Raw genomic sequence first — 19,868 nt, 5'->3', positions numbered from 1 at the left:
AGCAAATCAGCATCTCTGCAAATGGTACTTGAAACCCTCCCTCCAAAACAATTAACCTGGGCTGGAGCAATTTATCCAGAAACTCGTGTTTCTGTTGATGTCGGCAGTGAGAACGCAGGCAGCGAGACAAGGAAACTGCTGCCTTGATGGTACAGTTCCGCGGCTGCAACAACTGTAAAGCTGAGCAGCCTTTGTCTTCAGTCTTCCCACAGACGTGCCCTTCAGCCTTCTGCTCACAAGCTACGTGGCGAACAGGTACAGAGAAGCCAAAGAAGGAAAGCTACTCGACTGCCACCACTTTGTAAGAACCGCATGGCTAAAACCACACGCGGCCCTGTACTTACTGGTTAGCTTACCTTAAAACAACAGGAAATCCCTAATAAAGAAAGAAGCAATTCTGTAAGCAGATAGTTACCCGGACTGGAGCAGAAAAAAACAGCCTCAGTGTAAAGCTACAAGCACCCTTCTTCCCCAGATGTGCCATCTACTCTGAACACTGAGTCATTTTAGGGCTCTGCTCCAAAATAACTCAGTCTAGCAAAACTGGCCAAAAGAATTAAATGTGCTAAACCACAGAGCCCAGCAGGAGCGAGCTATTACTGGATGAAGGAAGGAAATTGGCATATGGGTAACGGGCAGGAAGGGGCATCCTGGTTGATCAAATAAAGGACCAAGGCATCCGGAGCATCACGGCTCACTCAGTATGCGTCACTCGCACCACTTAATAATCAATAGTCTCCTCCACTGCTGGAAGGATTATTTGGACCTTGAGGCCCTTCCTAAAAAGCTTTGAACAGACACACACAGAAAAAAAGCCACTTCTACCCTACCCATCCCAGCACCATTCTCTCCTACCTGGTACTGTGAAGTCCTGAGTGTAGATGATATCATCTTCCATGTCATACAAGTCATCGTCTTCTTCCTCATTGTAGCCATGCAGATCTTCCAGATAAGGCACCGCCGTCATACTTCTCCACCTGTCCTTTGTTTCGGGGCTGGGAGGGATGGGCACCAGAGCCTCTGCCTGAGCGTGTTTCTTACGAAACCAACTGCAAAGAGTCCAAGAGTAGAGTTTCATCAGCGTGGCTTCACTTCTCAGAAGGCACAGAGAAATCCTTGACACCATGAGATGGTCCCGTTCCACCCCAATATTCAAAGGTATGAGCAGTTTGTTTATGGAAAACTTTCTAGCCCAGTTTTATGCCACTGCAGGTTTTTTAACGTGTAATAACCAAGAGAGGCAAGTGTCAAGAAAGGCAAGTCTGTCTTGCTGACAACACTGCAGGGACACCAACAGCTGCGTATGCCACTGCACAAGGTGCTCCGTCAGCTAAGAAGAAACTAAGGTCTGCCCAGCTGTGAATCCTGCTGCAAGGCACCGGAGTGCAGGACAGCTACAGAGGGGCAGCTCAGGGCCTGGAAACAGAGGGCAGGAACATCTTCTCCATCACCAGCTCAAGCCCAAACTACCTACCTATAAGTCAAAACACATTAGCAGAGCCGTTAGAGCTCCCGAGTTGTCAAAGCAAGCAGGAAAGCAGAAACTTCTATCCTCAAGTTGAGGCTAACCCAGCACGAGACAGAAGTTTGCAGAATGTCAGCCTAAGGAGAGCGGTGTTTACGCACAAGCTCCTTTAACAGACAGTTTTCAACAAGACCACAGCAAAAATGCTTATACTTTATCTTTTTATCCCACTTCTGTCTCAAGGGACTTCTATTACCATTAAAACCAGTAGCCATAGTGCTACCATCTGCCCAGTAAAGAATATCAGCTCTGAAAGCTGTTCTTAATCAGATCAAGAATCCAACAGGCTCGCACGACAGCAGCATCTCAGAAGCCATATGGGTGGCCTCTTGCCGCTTTATCGTACTTTCATAGCATGGCTCCAACGCCGGACTGTCTCTGGGACATCTGTCAGCGCTGCGTGTGGGCACCAAAACTTCCCCAGAAGTACTGCTGGAGGCTCCGCTCTCCTGGCGACCCTCTCTTGAATGCAGGTGGGACCAGAAGCCCCTGCAGACCTAGGTACCTCCAGCACGCCTTTCCAGCCCGCACACCTCCTGCTGCGCCTTGCTCCCCCTGCAACACATCCCGCAGCAGGCAGAATCAGCTGCCTGGGGCTGGCAAATGAAAAGGTCAGGCGATGGCCCTCCAGTTGCTCCCTCCCTGACAAATGGTGGTGTGCCCAGCAGCTGGCTGTCCCTGCCCGCGGGGAGGCTGTCCTGCGGAGCCACTGCACCAGGCTCTTACGCCCTGCCCTGGAGGGTCATTCTACACGAAGGAAGGGTCAGCAAGCATCAAAGCCTCCCACAATCAGGGCCATCTCCTGACCTGCAGCCTGCTTTCCGCGTAAACTTTTGAACTGGCACTGATATCAACCCCCTTATTTCTCCGCTGTGGGTTGGATGCCAGTTAAAACACCGGGACCTATTCCTCCTGCTCTTTGCACAGTAAAAGGCGAGAAAAGCCTCACCAGTTCAACCGCGCTCTTGTGTTCACCTTGCTGAATATTACGCAGATGCCACTTACCGGCACAAAGGGACACTGAGTCTCTCACAGCAGGAGGCAGCCTAGAAAGTCTAAGCTTTTCCCCGCTGTCCAAGTTTACTTTAGGCTACAAAGGGTGCTGCTTTAGGAAGCAACTTAAGGTCTCTCCAAAAACACACCTCAAAAGCAGAGCAAGATCCAAAATTATCCCCTCATGGCATATTCACTTCTTGGCCTGACGACTGCTGCCCCAGACAAGCCTGACGTGAGGGGAGTGCTCCCCCTCCGCAGCTCGCACAGGCATCCAGTAGCTCCCGGCTAATGGCCACGGAGAAGGGCCTGAAGCCAGTCACCAAAGAGCTCTTATAAACCTGAGCCATCTGTTTTTTATCATTCCTGTTCCAAATTCATTTTAGGAAGTAAGGGTTGGATGCACCTCCTGCACAGAAGAATTGCAATTATAATTTTATTCTAGTCTTACTTTGCTCTGACAGCAGGCCTAAAAAAAAGCAGCATTCGAACAAAACTATCCAGCAAAAGCAAGGAGTTAGGAGATAAACACATGAAAATGTAGCTACTGGGACAAATCAGCTAGGATTCAAAGGAGGAGTGAACCCTTAGCCAGAAACCCTGCTTCACAATTAGCATCTTTAAACTGTTTTCTCAGTAATGACTGAGTTTTAAAGTCAGTCTGCAGCTCTACGAGAAAGACAGCACCTTGCCGTTTTCAGAAATAAAGAGTGAAGTAGTCCCTACACTCTGAAGTTTTAAAGGAAATGTATTTTGGTTAATCACAGAGCATACCAACGTCATGCAAGGAATCGTGTCCCGTCCTTCCACACCACCAGCCTGAGCAGATGGAGAACACCCCGAGAGGCTCGGAGGCTGGCACGGTCCAGCTGCAGGCTGATGCTGAGCCCCTGGCGTTTCCTCCAGGGCCAAACCACGACCCCGCTGGAAGCCACAGCGAAAGCAGCATGTTTTAGGAAAGTGGCAGAGAACTGAACACAGATCTAATTTGCCAATGACGACCTCTGGTTCATGAAGTGGCATTACGAGAGTTAAGTAAAAGGCCACCCCAGCGACTGCACTAGCAGGAAGCGAGCGGGTCCAACATAACTAGATTTTGGCCAACAGTTTCAGCGAGTCCTGTGGATGGCTTCCTCGGTGATGTGCACGGCACACAGCGCTCCTAATTTGATCATTCGATTTCCTTTCCTTGGGAGACTGCTTTCATCAAGGAAGTGAGTGCCAAGACAGCAAAGTCAGCCTGGGCTGATCCAGCCTGGCAGGATTGTCACCCACAGGAACTGAAGACCCAACACAGCCACCAGCTATTTCTGCCAGGGGCATCGGAGCTAGAGGGAACCAACCCGAATGCCAGGGACCTAAGGAAAACGGAATATACAGGACAACTGTCATCAGAATGACTGCCTTTAAAAGGAGTATTTTAAAGGGAGAAAGCCTAGAAGCCCATAGCAAGTAGTGTTTTTATTTTGCTGTATTTCAGCTCTGCCTCTTTCTTTCCTTCTGTCCTACTTACCAGGAGAGTAAAAATAGGTTTTTATTAGTAGCAGAAACCTGAATCACTGTACTCTAGTCATTATGATTCTATCCTCTGGGAGGTGATTTCAAATACTTGCATATGCATATATGGTAATGAGGATATAGAGTGAGAAGAGAAATTCATTGAAGTTCTAAGAAAATCAAAGACCTCTTGGAAGGAGCCTCAAGCAATTCTGTACGGAGTAGCAGAGTATTTCCTGGCAAGCAATTTTCCAGCAGGGACAGAGTTTCTGCTTTCTACAGCGGTGCTAAATGTTATTAGTGAAGATTTGCTCTTCAGCTGAGGACCACTGGCTCCATCAAATGCCTAATCTGGTTCAAGAAGCTACTGGCCACTGACTAAGCCAAAAAGCAGCTGCTCTCCTGCAGTGCAACTCTCCCATCGGTCCCCCCCGCCACCTTCACCACTGACCCTAAAACACAGGCTGGACTAGAGGGCTGCTGACAGAATGCCCTAATTCACCATTTATTTCCATTTTCACTGACGTTTTCCGAGTCTACTGCCCTGGCACAAACATAACCCGGTGCTCACAGACTGCTGCTTTAACACCGAGGGAAAAGAAGAGCTTTTGCAGATCTCAAACACGCCCCTTGTCCAGAACATCCCCAGGAAGAGGCAGATTCCTCTCCGGTCTGTGACACATCTCTTGGCCACCCGCAGCCCTTCGAAAGGCAGCGAAGGGAGCAGTACTAGGGAGATCATTTCTTCCTACTTTGCAGGCTTGTTGAGAATGCCCGCGAAGCACAAACTCCAGACAGCAGCGGCACAAGTATTAATTGTGACCCTGCCAGTTAGGCAGTAGCGTCCAGACGGGTTGCTGTAATCTACAGGGAGATAAGACAGCAAGGGTCAAGGACTGAATGAAAAAAGGAATCGATCAATGCTTGACGAGCTGCTCCGGCTTGCAGCTTCCAAGCTTGAATTTTACATCAGAAGTCATCACTCCGTTCTTTTCAAGTTCTGGTATAAGCAAGGTTAAAATAAGAATCAGTAAGCACAGCTGCAGCTTCCAAATACTTACAGCTAATTTACTTCCCATTCTAGGTCACAAATATTTCAGTTTCCTTGTTTTGTATATGAACAATTTTCTCTGAAACCAGATGCCAAGCTGCAGATCTCCGCCCCGCCAGAAAGGATCGGCTATGAATGATTCTCCACCTCCCATGATACCATATAAGGGCTTCAAGCTTACTGGAAGGTCACCGCCACCAGGAGAAACAACTAACAGCATTCCACTTTCATTCAGTCCTCTCGCAGACAAACGTGGAAGGCACACAACGGTGTGCCCTGGGGGAAGGCAGCACGCGCTAGCAGTAAATTTATAGCGGTGTCCCTGCAATCACTGCTCCAACTGCTGTAACATCAAGAGATGTCCAAGTTCTTAAGGCAGGTTTATAAAAAAATAGAAATGCGTACAAAAGAGAAGCAGTTTTCCCCGAGCTGATGCAAGGGCCAAAGGTCACAGCTCAGACTCCTACGAGGAGAGGTGTTCCGTGCACAGATGGAGACTCACATTCCTTTAACGCACCACACAGTTGCATTATGAAACCGATTTGCAGAATGTGGGTAGAAGAACTGCAGATTCCTTCCGTGTGCCTGCTGCAGGGCAGGAAGGCAGAGCCAGGGGCCTTGGCAAGCAGGGAAAGGAGGAGAGCTTTTGTGTGTGCATCCCACCGAGGGGAGATTACCGCATGACAGCGCAGACAAGGGACGGGAAAAGCCCGTCAGTATACACGCTGCAGCAGAGTTCAGGGAAACCCCTCGCGCTCCCTCAAACTCAGGCACAGAAGGCACGGAGTGCGCTCGGCGCCTGCAAAGGCATCTACAGTGGCTAAACACAGGTTTCCAAGGGCTCCATGGCAGAGCATCCAACAGCTACCCTCAGAGCCTCCTGGGGAGGATGCTGGGGCGAACAGCAGCACCCAGGATGGTGGCCCGGCAGCCTCCAGGAGGTCAGTAGGAGACACCAGCCCAGCAGGTTAATTTGCACCTCCACTAATAAAAGGTGGAAGTGCCTTCCCTTTCTTGCTATAAACTCTTGCAATGGTATCTATGACTGAACAAATTAAGTGTGACACTTCTGGAGAAGGAAGGCAAGATGGTTGCCTTGGAAACAAGGGACAGAGGTAGAATTCTGCATCCACTTCATCACTTTAAGTGCTGCAGCAGGGTCAGTGAATTAGTTTCAAAATGCAGTATACGAGCACTAAGCCCTTCAGCAATAGCATGGGGCAGACAGGAGATGGTGAGTAATCTATGGGGAGCGGGTTGCTAACTCTCTGGCTCTTGGCAGCTTTTCTTCACTGCCCCATGCCCCCACCCCAAGAGTACAAAATATTCACAGAGGTGAACTAAAAGCATCAGTTTTCCATTGAACATCATCCTATCCAGGTCCTTCTGGGAAGAGCAGCTTTCAAGGCTCTGTCATTGTTATTCAGGGGTCGGCTTCTGGCAGTTCATAAACTCTTCGATGACAGGCTGAGAGAGTTTTAATTCATTTCTATTTACAACTCATAGGTCTGCACTGCACAGATTGACTAGGTTTGAAAAGCCTCGGAAAGCAGAGAAGAGAACGAAGGGTTGTCCTGCTGAATCAAAACAAAGTGCAGAAACATGAGTTTGATGCAAGAGTTTGCTACAGAGGTGAAGGAGGAAGGCAGCTGGCAAGGATAAGACTAAGCAGACTCTGCCTACAGCATTCTTCAGGCAGGGCTGCCACTACGGAGGGGGAAACATTTTGAGCAGCTGACAAGAATAAAGAATGGCAGAATTACCATCACTGGGCAATAAACATGTGCCTGGTTGCTTTCTCTGCCTCCTGCAGCTCTGCTGCTTCACGGAGCGATACCCAGCACTTCCCCAGTGTTTCCCCTGATCCACTGACCAAGCCTTTTATCCTTCATCCCACCACCAGGGCAAGAAACATCACTTTATGGAAGGTGAAGTGTTAGCTGTTTATCCAGCTCTGGATGGACCCTGAGCACCCAGCTCTGCAACGCTTCCCTTGGGATCACCCTTCCCCACGGGACAGGGGAACACATCCCCTTCCCATCGTGCTGACACGAGCTGCTCTAGCAGCATTTGGCTCCAATGCAAAAAACGCTGCCTGGGACATGGGGGCTATTCCTGTTGATTTTCAGTGCACTTTGACAATCTCGACTGTCCATATGAGCAAGTCACCAGCAACATCAGCTCAGTGACATAAAAGGAGACCTCCAGCAGCACGGAGAGGCACTGGGTAAGTCTGGTTTGAGCCAGTATCCATCTCAGCAGGGCAGCCCGGGTTAAGTCGCTTGATGTTTCCATAGTCTAGTTCCTGTGCCTTAACACATGCTTTTGTGGGAGGAGTGTAGAGAAACCCAAAATCATTAATGACTATGACTCCCCCACACACTAGAAATCTAAGGATTCTAGAAATCAAATCTTTTCTTACTAAAATGCTTTCTAAAAACCCTTCCAACAATATCTGAACGGCTACCTGCCGTCCTTCCGATTGCTTTGTTCAATTTTTTTAAAAAAATCAGGGTCAGGTTCAGCATAAGGGCTGAGCTGCTCTTCTATTTAAAGAAAAGCCAGGAGAACCCAACACTGGATTCTTTAGCATAATGCTACTCCACAAAAAGGAGATGGACAGACATATCCAAAGCCCAAGGCTGCAAGCTCTGCTGTGCTTGATGTAATTATTAGGATGCCACAGCAGGAGGAAGGAGGCAATTACTAATAGGGGAGAAAAGCCTGTTAAGAAGCACTGGCTAAGCTCACAGAAAACTAATAAGAGACTAAGCCTTGGAAATGCTCCTGTGCTTGCAGGTAGAGTCTTTCTTCAGCCCCGCTCAGTGCTGTGAGATGAAAAGCCTCACCACCAGCAGCCGTGCGCAATTAGAGGGCAGGCTGTGCCTACAGAGCACGGGAGATGTGCGACTGCCCCCCGTGCCACCAGCGTGCTCCAGTTTCTCCGGCTTTCTAACTACAGGCGGGGTCTCTAGAGAAACCTCTTTGCTTCCAGCTGGGCAAAGCTGACGCAAAAACTCACTGCCACATGGGAGAAGTGTAAAATCAAGTCTATAGAGTCAGATAACTAGCTCAAATACCTAGCAGATAGTGACACATGAGAACCAATGACACCGCCCCAAGCTTAGGGGCCGTTCGGACCCACAGCACTGACAGGAAAGAAAGCGCTTTCAGTGTTTTTCTAACACCTACTAATGTATTCCAAAGACTTAATTCCTGCCATGCTTCTTTGCAGTGCTTTCCGACAAAGCGTCGGTTCGACTGCGCGGCAAGCTGATCACCATCCCACGACGAGCTGTAACGATCAGAACTACTTCATTACCAAGTACAAAAGCATACAGTGCTTTGCTGTCTAGCTTGAAGCGCTCTAGTCCTCAGTGGTAGAGAGGAGGACAGTCAGTAACAGCAGGAGCTATTGTTTGGAAGACCACCTCTTAAGGCGCTTTAAATGCCGCGCAGCATTTCAGAGGCCAGCCCCGAGCAGTCCCTTTTATGGCCCACTATTACTGGGAGGCACGTGCACAGGGAAAGGCAGTCTTGAAAAGTAAACGCCTGCTCCTATCGTCTCCCAGACCCAGTGACACAACCAATGCACAGTGCTTGGCTACTATTAAAAGAGAGCCTGACTGCTTAATTAATTGACCAGGCAGCTACACAAGACCTGCCTCCCCAGCCTTTGATCTTCGTCAGGGGTGGGTTGCAGTTGCTCCTCCGCAGAACACCAGTGCAGCTCAAGCCTGTCAGGTTTTGCTCTGTGGCTCCTGCAGATGCCTCCCATGCCATAACATCTACCAAGGATCATCATCTGACAGCACATGGCTACCACTGCTGCTTTTTTTCCAGACAGAACAAGAAAATAGTGCTCTTCCTGCCTGCAGGCAGCACAAAGCAGGCCCATCACCTTCCAGAATCAGAGCCTTGTTTTTACAAGGTTCCCGAAAGCTTTCTGGGCAAGCTTCTAGGCAGGACCTCTGCCGCGCAGCTGCGGTCCAGCAGGCAGCTCTGCGTGTCCTCAGAAGCACTTCCTATTCAAATAGGAGATAAGCTAATGCAGCCTCCGCGATGAAGCATCCTTATGATGCTTTTTGTTCTTGTACTTTTATCCGCCCAGGAAATCTCTGCTCAGAGGCAGCATGTTCAAACAGATCCTTTAAAAAAAAAAAAAAAAAAAAACCCTCAGAGATAACGGGGCCTTCCCCCCCCCAGACAATGGCAAGGATAAAGGGGGAGGATATGGGGGAGGGAGGAGTATGACATTAAAGAGAAAGAAAAAAAAAAATCCTATTGTCCTGGAACGCTTCTCCACATACTGATTCCATATGGAGCAAATACCAAGGGATATTTCTGTCACCAGACTGTCCAGAAAAGCAGAACTAACACACATTACTAAACAGTTCTAGTTCGATAACCCAGCTTTAAGGATCCCCTGTTCTTCTGCTCCACTGGCACTAGCTGACCTCTGAAAAAAATTATCCAGAACCCTTAATTACCAAGAACCAGTCACGCTAGAAACATATTTTCAACATATTCATTATTTACCGGTTAGCAATTCAAATGCTTTAACCGGATGCTCTAATAGGAGGAAAAAAGCCAAGTAGAGGTTGCCAGAGCTCCAGCAGAGCTGGAGGAAGGATATCTAGCGACTTCCATGTGTCTGCTGTCAAAAGGAAAAATGAGTTGAGAGCAATAGCACAGGTACATTAGCATAAGAAGCAGAAAGAGAATGACTAATAGGAAGAAGCTGAACACTCACTTGTGCTGCCTTATCTGCTGTATTGAAAATCTCTTGGCTGGGTCGTATTCAAGCATCCCTGAAAAGAAGGAAAAAAAGTCCAGGTGTGATCACAGATGCTCTCAGCCAAGTTGAAGACAGGAGGCATAAAGCTCTACCCTTCCCTCCCTCCCTCCCACCCCCAGCAGTGACTGGCACGTCCAGTCCTCATGGCAGCCTCGGGAGCCTTTACCTCCAGGAAGAATCTGCTGCATTGGCCACAGGAAGCTCAGCACAAAATCCCAACTCCATTGCTGACTACCTGATCAAGTCCGTTCCTCAGTTTCCCCACCTGCAAAGTGGATATGACCTTTCCCTCCTTCACACTGCAGGGACAGAGGCTTGTACAGCCCTGGATTGTATGTCCAAGCATGTCTCCAGGCAATGAACATCAAGACTTTGCATTTCACAGATAATGCCACTGAACTTTCTCCATGGAAGAGCCAAAGCCTCAGGCATAGCATATATCCAGGTGCTCAGCATCCCAGAAACCCTAGTCTAGTGAAATTCTATTCTGGAAGTAAAGCTGGGGAGAACTGACCAGAAAAAAAATATAATAATCCTACTGTCCGTCCTTTTGCCCGAGCCAGGAGTTTTGTTTCTGCCATCATCAGCTGGGGTGAAGTGAGAAGAGGGGGGAGAGGAAGAGTAGCTTATCTGTATTGTCTCTAGGACAGAGGGAGGTGGATTCCTTAAACAGATTCACGAGATGCCCACTCTGCACCGCTGTCTTTAGAACACTTCACAACTCAACAGAAGGGAAGTAGCACATTTTGCCATATTCTTCAGAAACTAGCCAGTGGGACCCAACAGGTCTCAGCCAGCAGCATCCAAGATATTCTCCAATGAAGGTTCCAAGAATATATTCACCTAATGAATGTTAACAAAGTCTCACTCCGTACGTTACAAGGAGTTTTGCTTTAACTGGATGATACCCCCTTGTTGCTCTTGAAGCAGTCGCACTGTCGAGTCTCGCACGGGTAGCGCCAAGAGTAAGGTTTTGGAAAGAGGCGAGAGAACAGGAGCACCCTGCCTCCAGCAACCAGAAGAAAAGAAAGGCTAGGGAGCAGAACAGACCATCAAACAGGAGTTAAGAAAGTCAGGACAAGGAGCAAACGGTGCAGAGGCTGGGGAGAGCCAGTACAAGGACAGTGAAAACACAGGCACAGGAGATACAGTTGGACGGACACGTAGGAAGGGAGGTCTGGAAAGAGACATTGTAGTTCAAGTAGGAAGTTGCAAGGGCCGTGCAGATGAGCTTCTGCAGTACTGCTGAACAAAGGTAATGGAAAAGATAAATCACCAACAGCACATGCGATAACAAAAGACGATCCAGAACATCTTCCTTGTCAGTTCAGTTTGTGTCACATTACTAACAGTAATGAATATGGGCAAAGAAAAGGTATAGCACGGAAGGACTGAAGTTATTTTTTCCCCCCAGAAACCAAAATACAGTTTGCCATGGCAATTTGTAAAGGTTTATTGGTGCTGATGACAGCTTTAAGGCAGACGGGGTCACTACTGATCCACATGACATCACTATGAAGTAGGTTAAAGAAACTCAGGAAGACCTCTCCAGGTTAGAGAAGGTCAAGTGCATCACAGGCGTCTGGCCTCATGAACTCAAGGCATTAGAGTCTTCAGAGCCCAACTCTCCAGAGCACTTTAGACAGAGCACACCGGAAACTTATGCTTGCCTTGCCGAGACCATAAAAACCACCATACGGCTGTAGCAGAGTTACACAGTTGATCTCAACTGGAGCTACAGCAACAGCTCCCTGCTCAAGAGCTCTAAACCTTGAGAGCAGTTCCTTATCTCTGGTATCTTCTCCTCTGAACAGGTTAAAGCCCTACAAACAAGCAACCAGCAGCCCAGGCTGCAGCTACAGACCAAAACCAGATGTGGCAGGAGGTGACTAATGCCAGAGAGAGTGCCAAAAGCTGAAGGGCTCAGCTGCGAGGTCTGCTACTGAGGACCACCACTGGAAGTGTATTTTGAGATGGTCTCACAAGTGAGGGTGAGAGAAGATACGGTTGAACCATCTTCACCAGAGAAGGGATCTGATCCCGAATCTTGCTGTCCTGCAAAGTGCTGCAACGCTTGTAACACAACATTTGGGTGTTTCTGCAGGGCTAACTCCAAGCCGTTTCCTCACCTTAGCCAACGCTAGTGAACTGACGCTGGAGAAAGCTCTCTTTTTTCCAGTAAGTACTACAAAACAAACTCCTTTACATTTTAAAAAAATAATTATCAGTTTAACACCGAACACAGCCTTTATCAGGGACTTTCTCCAAAATAAGGGTCCTTGCAATGTGCGTTCCTCCTTTCTTCTGTACTCCAGCGTGTGTCCGCAGCCGACCCTGCAGCCTTCTCAGAATCCCAGAGAAGCCGAGGTTGGAAGCGACCTCTGGGGATCACCTAGTGCAACCCTCTAGCTCAAAGCAGGCTCAGCTTGCCCAGGACTGCGACCAGTTGGGTTTGCAATGCCTCTGAGGACAGAAACTCTACAACCCCGCTATGCAGCCTGTTCCAGGGCTCACCCATCCTTGCAAGTAAAGGGCTTTTCTCACGTTCAGACATTATTTCTCCTCGCCTTACAAGAAAAGAAGTAATAACTGGAAAACAAATTGGGAAGGTTGATTAGAGAAAAAAATCCCCCACCTAATTAAATGACCTATTAATAAGATTATTAGACAGTAGTTTCACAGCTGAGCTGCCCACGTGTTGGCTTTTTTTTTTTTAAAAAAAAAAAAAAAAAAAAAAAGAAATAGGACTGCAAAGAGATCTTACATGAAGTCTAGGGGACACCAAAGCGAGTGCTGCCTGGGTTATCTTATTCATGTAAACAGGAACAGGTAAGTCAGGACACCCTCCACCCCCCCAGTTTATTTATTTAAAGACTACATTTCAAAATGGTTTTGGAATCCAGCTTGCTATCACCGAGTTCAGAATAAAATTCTGCACATCCAAGCAGACACCACTAGAAACTCTTTACAGAACTCTCAAGTGCAGTGGGACTGTCTCGCGGCTCCCGCGCTTTCACTTTGGGATGAGTTTCACCAGGGCGCTGCAGAGGAGGAGCTGGAGCACCCTCATAAGCAGCTCACTCTGACCAAAGGGAAAATTAAAGATGCAGCAAATTCAAATACTGTTTAAGGAATGACAAGGCTCACAGAGAAATTTAAGGCATTTACCAGATAAAACTGGTACAAGCAGAGGATAAAGTTCCCAGGTAAATTATTAAAAGAGGCCCAACAGCACCAGTTACAAATAGCTATGGTGCAGAGTGCTGCATGGTTCTCAAGCGATGAAAAGGCATAAAGAAGATAATTGAGAAAAAAGAATATTTACTTTAATGAAAAAGGATCGTATTTTGGGGCAATGTTTGAAAGAAAATGGAACGTCCAATCACCGAAAATGTACATTCACGCATTCAACTCTGAGTCACTCACGGCAGCTCTGTGGCTGAAGTCCTGTACTGAAAAGAGACTTCATCAAGACAAAACATCATGTACTATTCACCAGTCAAGTCATCTAAGAGCGTCTGCCCACAGTAACCACACATACTCTCTACCATTTACGGTAAAGATTTCCACGCAGTTTATCCGCAAGTAGAGATGAGACGCACTGGAACAGGGCGATTCCTCAGGAGGACGCCTGACACTCAAACCTCTGCTCCCACGGTATTTCAGAAGGATTTGCAGTGCCCATACATGGCGTATTGTGCCCACTGCGGCACACTGGCACTCTCAGACCCCTTTTCAGATTATGTCAAGTGGCAATCCGGAAACCGGAGACCACGAACCTGTCTTGAGCTCCTTACTGACTCCAGCCCACACACTCCAATAATCCTGAACAAACATAGCATTATATCACAGGGTAGAACATCTAGTTTTTAGCAGACAGCACAATCTTAGGTGTGTCAGCTGAGAAGCAGGAAGAAATCCAGCAGGAGGAGTTGGCGAACTCAGCCTGGATTTCGCTTCAGACTCCAACTCGTATCGACATTTAAAACAACCAATATAAAACCAGTCTAAGTTCAATTTGTAAAATGAGACGGGACTTCTTCCCTCTCCTTCATCCTCCCCAAGCACAGCCGGGCGTTCTGACCATGAACTCCCTCTGCAGGCAAACCTCGAGCCTTTGATCAAACACATGCGGAAGACTCGCCACTGGCCGGGTGACAGCCGCCAGCCTGCCTGGCTGTGGGCGCCGGGGACTCCCTGCTACTACACAATTAAAGCATCCCACTGTCATCAGGATGCACATCCTCTCACCATCCCTGTACCGAAAGGTCACGGCAGCGATACAGAAGCGAGAAACCAAAATGCTGAGGAACTAACCAGCTTGTGCCTGGTCGTAAAGTCTGTAGCAGAGCCTGGAAATAAATCCATATGTTTAATGCAGAGACTGCAGTCTCAGAGCTTTCTCTTTCGGTAAAAGTATATTAGAAAAGGAGAGAGAAGAGCTGACCTTGTGCATTTTTCTTGTCCAGAAGCAAACTGCACACAAGTTGATAAGTCATGTGCAGATGGTGACAGAAGAACCTTAAGGCTATTTATAAATGCTTCTTCCACTCTGACACATCTTTACTGACTGTACCCACAGAGGCCAGAACAGTGCTGGCCCTTCTCTTTTCCACCAGTGAAGAGTATAAATAAAGCTTCATCCCTGATTAGAGAGACAAAAAGAGGAGCAGCATCCCAACTAATCCGTCGAAATACACTGTCATGCGAGTCTCTTTACAGTTCAAATACCACAGAAGCTTTAAGTCCTCTAAAATTCTGCTTCATCTGGAAAGAGGAACAAAGAAATAAAAACAAGCTCAAGGAGGGGGGAGAGTAAAAAACACACTAAAAAAGGTAGTCAACAGAAGAACAGAAAAAAACCCAATGTAAAAAAAAAAAGCGTATTCTAGAGTTTGCTTCACAGCCAGACTGGTACTGTGGTCACCACAGCACTTACAGCCAGAGAGGAAACAAGCACTTTGCAGCACACTGAATTCTTCCTTACAATAAAACCAGAACAAATGCTTGCAGCACTGCAGAGTGCTTTAAGAGTCTTTTAAAAGCAATGCAAAGGCGAAACAAAGTCTCTAGTGAGATAGAGCTGAGCTGTGGGTGTCTGCGCTGCTCATATAAAAGCATCAGCCAGCCATTGACAGCATCTGATGTGCGGGCTTTCGATTCAGCTTCAACCTGCCGCAGAAGGAGCGCGCACCTACCAGGAAATGCAGATGTTCTGGAGGAAAAGCATGAACTAAATAAAGCATTCGGGTTTTGTCACCATAGCTACGTAGTAGCACCACGGCAAGGCTCAGCCTTGCTCTCTGCTGGGCTGCGGGGATGCTCGGGCCTCCACCGCGCGGAGGAACGCGGGGCAGTCCCACTCCATAATTCAGTCCCCTCGGGTCCACCGGCTACTCTGACCACCAGAAAAAGCAAAGCGTGTCAAGCCAAACAAGAATAACATCAGGAGTTCTTGCCAGCTTTTACTGTGTCATGGGTGCATGCAACAAGATGAGGGGTGGGAGAGTGTTCTCGGGTGGGACGGAGGGAGAACAGCAAAAGGAACCCTTAGGGCTTCCCACCACCCTGGAGGAAAGGGTCCAATTTGATAGAGAGACACAAGACATCTCCCCCGGGCAACTCCTCCACCTACCAAACGCACTCGACTTGCATCTCTAGTGTTCAAACACAGGAGGGGTGAAGAGAGACAGCAGGTAGGATGAAGGAAGCAACACAGGCTGAAGAGATGGACGGTTTTGGACAAAGGGCATCAGGTGCAAGGCCCTTCCGTTTAAAATGGGGCAGAAAGAAGAGCAGGAGATTCTGACTCCAGGTCTCATCCAGGGGACGGAAAGAGAACCAAAGAGGGAGTTACTCTGCTAATGAAGCATAAGATTTTAAGCTATCAATATCCCCAGGACAAGAAAAGAGAAACAACCGCCACACTCATTTTCCCCGGGGGCCAACACTAAGTGCAGCTGAGAGGCTCATCACAAGCCTCAAATGATTTCTGCGGGACTCTGCAGGAGACTGGTGGCCCGTCTAGATGGACCGCGGGATGGACTCCATTTGGGCAATTCCCAAGCTCATAAAAAGGCTGTTTTTTGAGTCAGCATTCACAAATCAAACACCACATGTAGATCAGGACACGGTTCCCCAGGGCAGGCGGACACGACGTGAGACACAGACACCCATCAAGAGTGCCGCGCTGTGAGCGGCAGCCCCATCAGTCCCCGCAGAATGGCCGCGCTACCAACTGCGCTCAGTGCATTTGGAAGCTGTGCCTGATGCAATGCTTTCCGAAAGCTGTTAAAACTAGTTAATGCTTTTTGAAACACATGGAAATAACTTATTTCATAATCGGCATGGGGCCAGAGAAGCTAAAATAGTCTCCTCTGAGTGGGCTCGCAGGGCTCTGGCAGCTCCTCGGCGGCGGGGGGCCGCGGGGAGCCCCAGCGGAGGCAGCGGCAGGCAGTGCTCGGACAGACAGCACCATCTGCCGCCACTGCCCGGCACGCAGCTGATGCCGAGCGAGGACGCCCATGTCCCCAGCACCGCACCGAGCCACGGCCCGCAGCAGAGGTGACCCTATGTGGCGAGAAAGTGAGTCCAGGCTGGAGCTGCACCTCCTCTCAGCCATCCAGGCAGGAGCCGAGAGCCCACGGGCAGCGCAGCCTTTCCTGCGGAGGCACAACTGCTGCCCTTTGCAGTGTGAAGCGCAGCCCTAAAATGCTTCGAAACTGTTAACCTTTTGGCTAGCCACAAACTGCAACAGCACTGTGACCACACAGAGGACACAGCGCAGGACACAGCCCCCGGGTTAGCGATAACCCCCGTGTTACCAGCAGACCTGCTGACGGGAGGAAGGGAACCCGCCTCGCTCTGCTCAGTGCCCCGCAGCCCTTCACCCACACTAACCTCCCAGCCCCGGCGAGCACAAGAACCAGAAAAATAAGCTTGAAACGAGACAGCGGCATTTCATATTTGAGGTCTGACCTTTCACAAACAGCTGAAGACAAAGAAAAGCGAGCGAGCCCGCGCAGAGGGCTGGGGAGCACTGCTGCAGCGGTGCGGCAGTGGGAACTCTGGCCAGGACCTCCCACCCGCTGGAATCACATCCTCTCTGCTGCCAAACGGGCACCACCAGGTTGGCTGCTGGGCACAGCACAACTGCTGCCCTGAATATTCAGCTTTCAAAAGTAGAGACTGTTCAACGCTAAACCTCTATTGCAATAAGTGAAAGCAACAAAAAAAAAAAAAAACAACACAACCCAAACAAAACTCAACCCTCTCCTTCCACCCAGAAAGCGCTACTCCTGTTTCTACCGCAGCCCTGCTCTGGAAGCAGGCACTGGGTGCTTTGCTCCAATATCCTTGCGACTCTAAATTTTGGGGGAAGGAGATGACAACGGGGACTGAAGCAAATAAATTCACAGCAGATGCCGATGAGGAAGGACAGCAGCACCCGAGTATTCAGTATTTCACGTTATAGAAACTTTGGGCAAGGAATTTAATTGAGCATTCCCACTTGCAAAACCCGCATCAATGCCATGATGCCATTTTAAATTTAATCTCTTGTGGGCTTTATCTTTAGGTTTAAAAGCTTCCCAGAGCACAAGAAACATAATGTAAAAAACAATTCGATAAAGAGTAGTGACTGCAACCCATCCAGCGTTTAGTGTATCTCAGGAAAACATCAGTGTTAAATATCTTTCAAAGTCTTATCATAAGGTTCATCAGCATAACCTCCCTTCCTAACAGGATCCTGTACCTCCACAGGATCCGTGGAATGAAGCTCACCCCTGGCACTACACAAGCTGAGCATTTGTTGCACCTATAGACTTTACCCATCCTTTGAGAGTCAGTTGGGAGACTCACCTCTCAACAAGTCTGAGAGTGGAGGACCACAATCCTCTGGAATTGTGTAGTCACCTTTCCCGATGTTTTCAAATAATTTATAGATATTATCCCCTTCAAAGGGGTATAGACCCGTTGTAATGTTGTATCTGTAAAGGCAGAAGGAGAAGCTGTATGAGAAAAAGCACACAGAACAGGTGCTCAGCTCTTCTGTGACTATGTAAACCAAAAGAAGCCAAGGGGAAACTAAAAGATGAATATTTGACAGTATTTGGAATGCATCCTTAAAGTTAGCCTTCCTTTATCGCAGCCTCTTCATTCACATGAGTCAAAACCACCAAGACATCTCCCTGACAGGCTGGGATGGAAGAAACTTAAAAATAAATACTAGAGATATTTGTGGTTTCTATTATTACGGTAGCTGCGCATCTCTGATGCTGAGAAACAGCTGGCAGTTACTCACTGCGAGTAACCATTACTTTCTTCAGAATTACAAGCACTTTGGGGAACCCACACCCATCCAAAGGGGCGATCAACACACATACACCCTCCCTGCTCCCCCCAACCACACACAGAAGAGCAGCGATGACAGCAGATAACACAAAACTGAGCTATTTGGGGGCTTGTAATTTTTTAATTGCAATGCCTGGATGCTACACGGACACTTACAGCGTGACCCCTGCGGACCAGATGTCTACTTTAAAGCCTGAAAAGGTGTCAAGGCCATTGGCAATTTCTGGTGGCTGGAATGCTGGCGACCCTTGGCTCGTTCTGCACGTGTCATCCTCTGCAAAGGGATGCAATGCCTGCAGCAGAAGAGACACGTTAGTTTCAAACTTTCAAGGCAGACAAATTGTAACTGTCAGAAAAGTTTCACCTGGGGAAAAAGGGGGGAAAACTCTGCTACTGAACATCTACTTACATATCATGAGAACATGTCACTACAGCAACTACGTGCCAACAGTGACAGTTCTTGTACCTCTCCTACCTAGCTAAGTCAGTCTTCATCTAATAAGGATACGGTTACGTAGTTTATGGCTATTTCACCACACTTCTGGTTTGTCTAAGATGATGTCTTCCCCTATGTACTTCCTGGATGGAAGTTTTGGGCTGTTGTCAGCAAAAGCGTTTTGCCAATTGCAATAAATATTCAGAGTCACTCTAGAGCACTCTTCAGGTTTAACAGAAGAAAAGCCTAAATGCATAATAAATCAATTGACACCACAAAGGTGACCTAGATCTAGAATGTCACGCTTCCCACATTCACGACTTTGCTGCACTTCTTACATACCTCTGCTACGCCTAAATCAGATATTTTTAGTGTCCCGTTGGTTGTTAGCAGGAGGTTCCCCGGTTTTATATCCTTGTGGACAATCCCTTGGCTGTGCAAGTATTCTAAGCCGTCTATAAGCTGACAAAAGTACCTGCAGAAAGAGTTAGAGGAACAAAAGTCAAGAACTTCCATAGAGTAAGACTACATGAACTACGGATAGTACATTAAGCAGAGTGCTGTCATTGGACACAAGTCAGAAATACATTTACATTTGATGAGGAACTTGACATTGAACTGTGGCGTGTAAGAAATGGCGCTTAATCTTCCGACAAAGGCAGAAGTCACCTGGCAGAGCTCTGCAGCAGCGTGCTAACCACTTCAGACCCAGGGCTCCTCCACACCAAAGCCCTCTTCACAGGTCTGCATATTTTGTAAGAGCTGAGCACCACGCTGGCACAGACCTGATAGCTAATTCTGACACCTGCTTTAGTCTATGCTAAGTTAAGCTAGCAAGTTTCCTTCAGCCAGCAAAAAGGAGCGTTTTGCTGTACTTACAGTCAGAGACTATGGGCAGGACAGTACTGTAATGTAACAAGCATTACACATGGACAGCCTGGCAGCAATTACCATGCAAATTTTTAATCTCATAACATCCAGAAATAATACCTGACTTAATGTGCCTGTATTTCACTTAGGCTACCTGTAACCTCAGACACCTTTTTTAAACAAGATGAAAGTATGACCATAAAATTGTGTAGTTACTGGTCTGCACTGATTTGATATACACAGCAATCTTCTTGCATCTATTTCCAGGATTCTAAGGTTGCTTTACTTGCAGAGTGAAAGGGGCTTCTGCTTATCCTATCTACTAACTAAACAAGCTAACAGATCA

The 19,868-nt window shown here is 47.9% G+C and overlaps 1 protein-coding gene across 1 annotated transcript in view; it reads right to left on the bottom strand.

Annotated features, from left to right (window-relative positions):
- The window catches only part of STK11 (serine/threonine kinase 11), a 45,711-nt gene that overhangs the window by 9,811 nt on the left and 16,032 nt on the right, over positions 1 to 19,868 (bottom strand). The window contains exons 4-8 of the mRNA XM_082495513.1: positions 18,995 to 19,127; positions 18,373 to 18,509; positions 17,725 to 17,852; positions 9,820 to 9,877; positions 856 to 1,049 (exon numbers count right to left, since the gene is read on the bottom strand). Coding sequence (XP_082351639.1) covers positions 856 to 1,049; positions 9,820 to 9,877; positions 17,725 to 17,852; positions 18,373 to 18,509; positions 18,995 to 19,127 — 650 coding nt within the window. The remainder of the gene's footprint in view (positions 1 to 855; positions 1,050 to 9,819; positions 9,878 to 17,724; positions 17,853 to 18,372; positions 18,510 to 18,994; positions 19,128 to 19,868) is intronic.

The sequence above is a fragment of the Vanellus vanellus genome, assembly GCF_965231255.1.
Source record: "Vanellus vanellus genome assembly, chromosome: 25".
In the NCBI taxonomy this organism is placed as follows: Eukaryota; Metazoa; Chordata; class Aves; order Charadriiformes; family Charadriidae; genus Vanellus; species Vanellus vanellus.
Note: the sequence above shows the minus strand (reverse complement) of the source record. Positions and strands in the feature narration are given on the sequence as shown.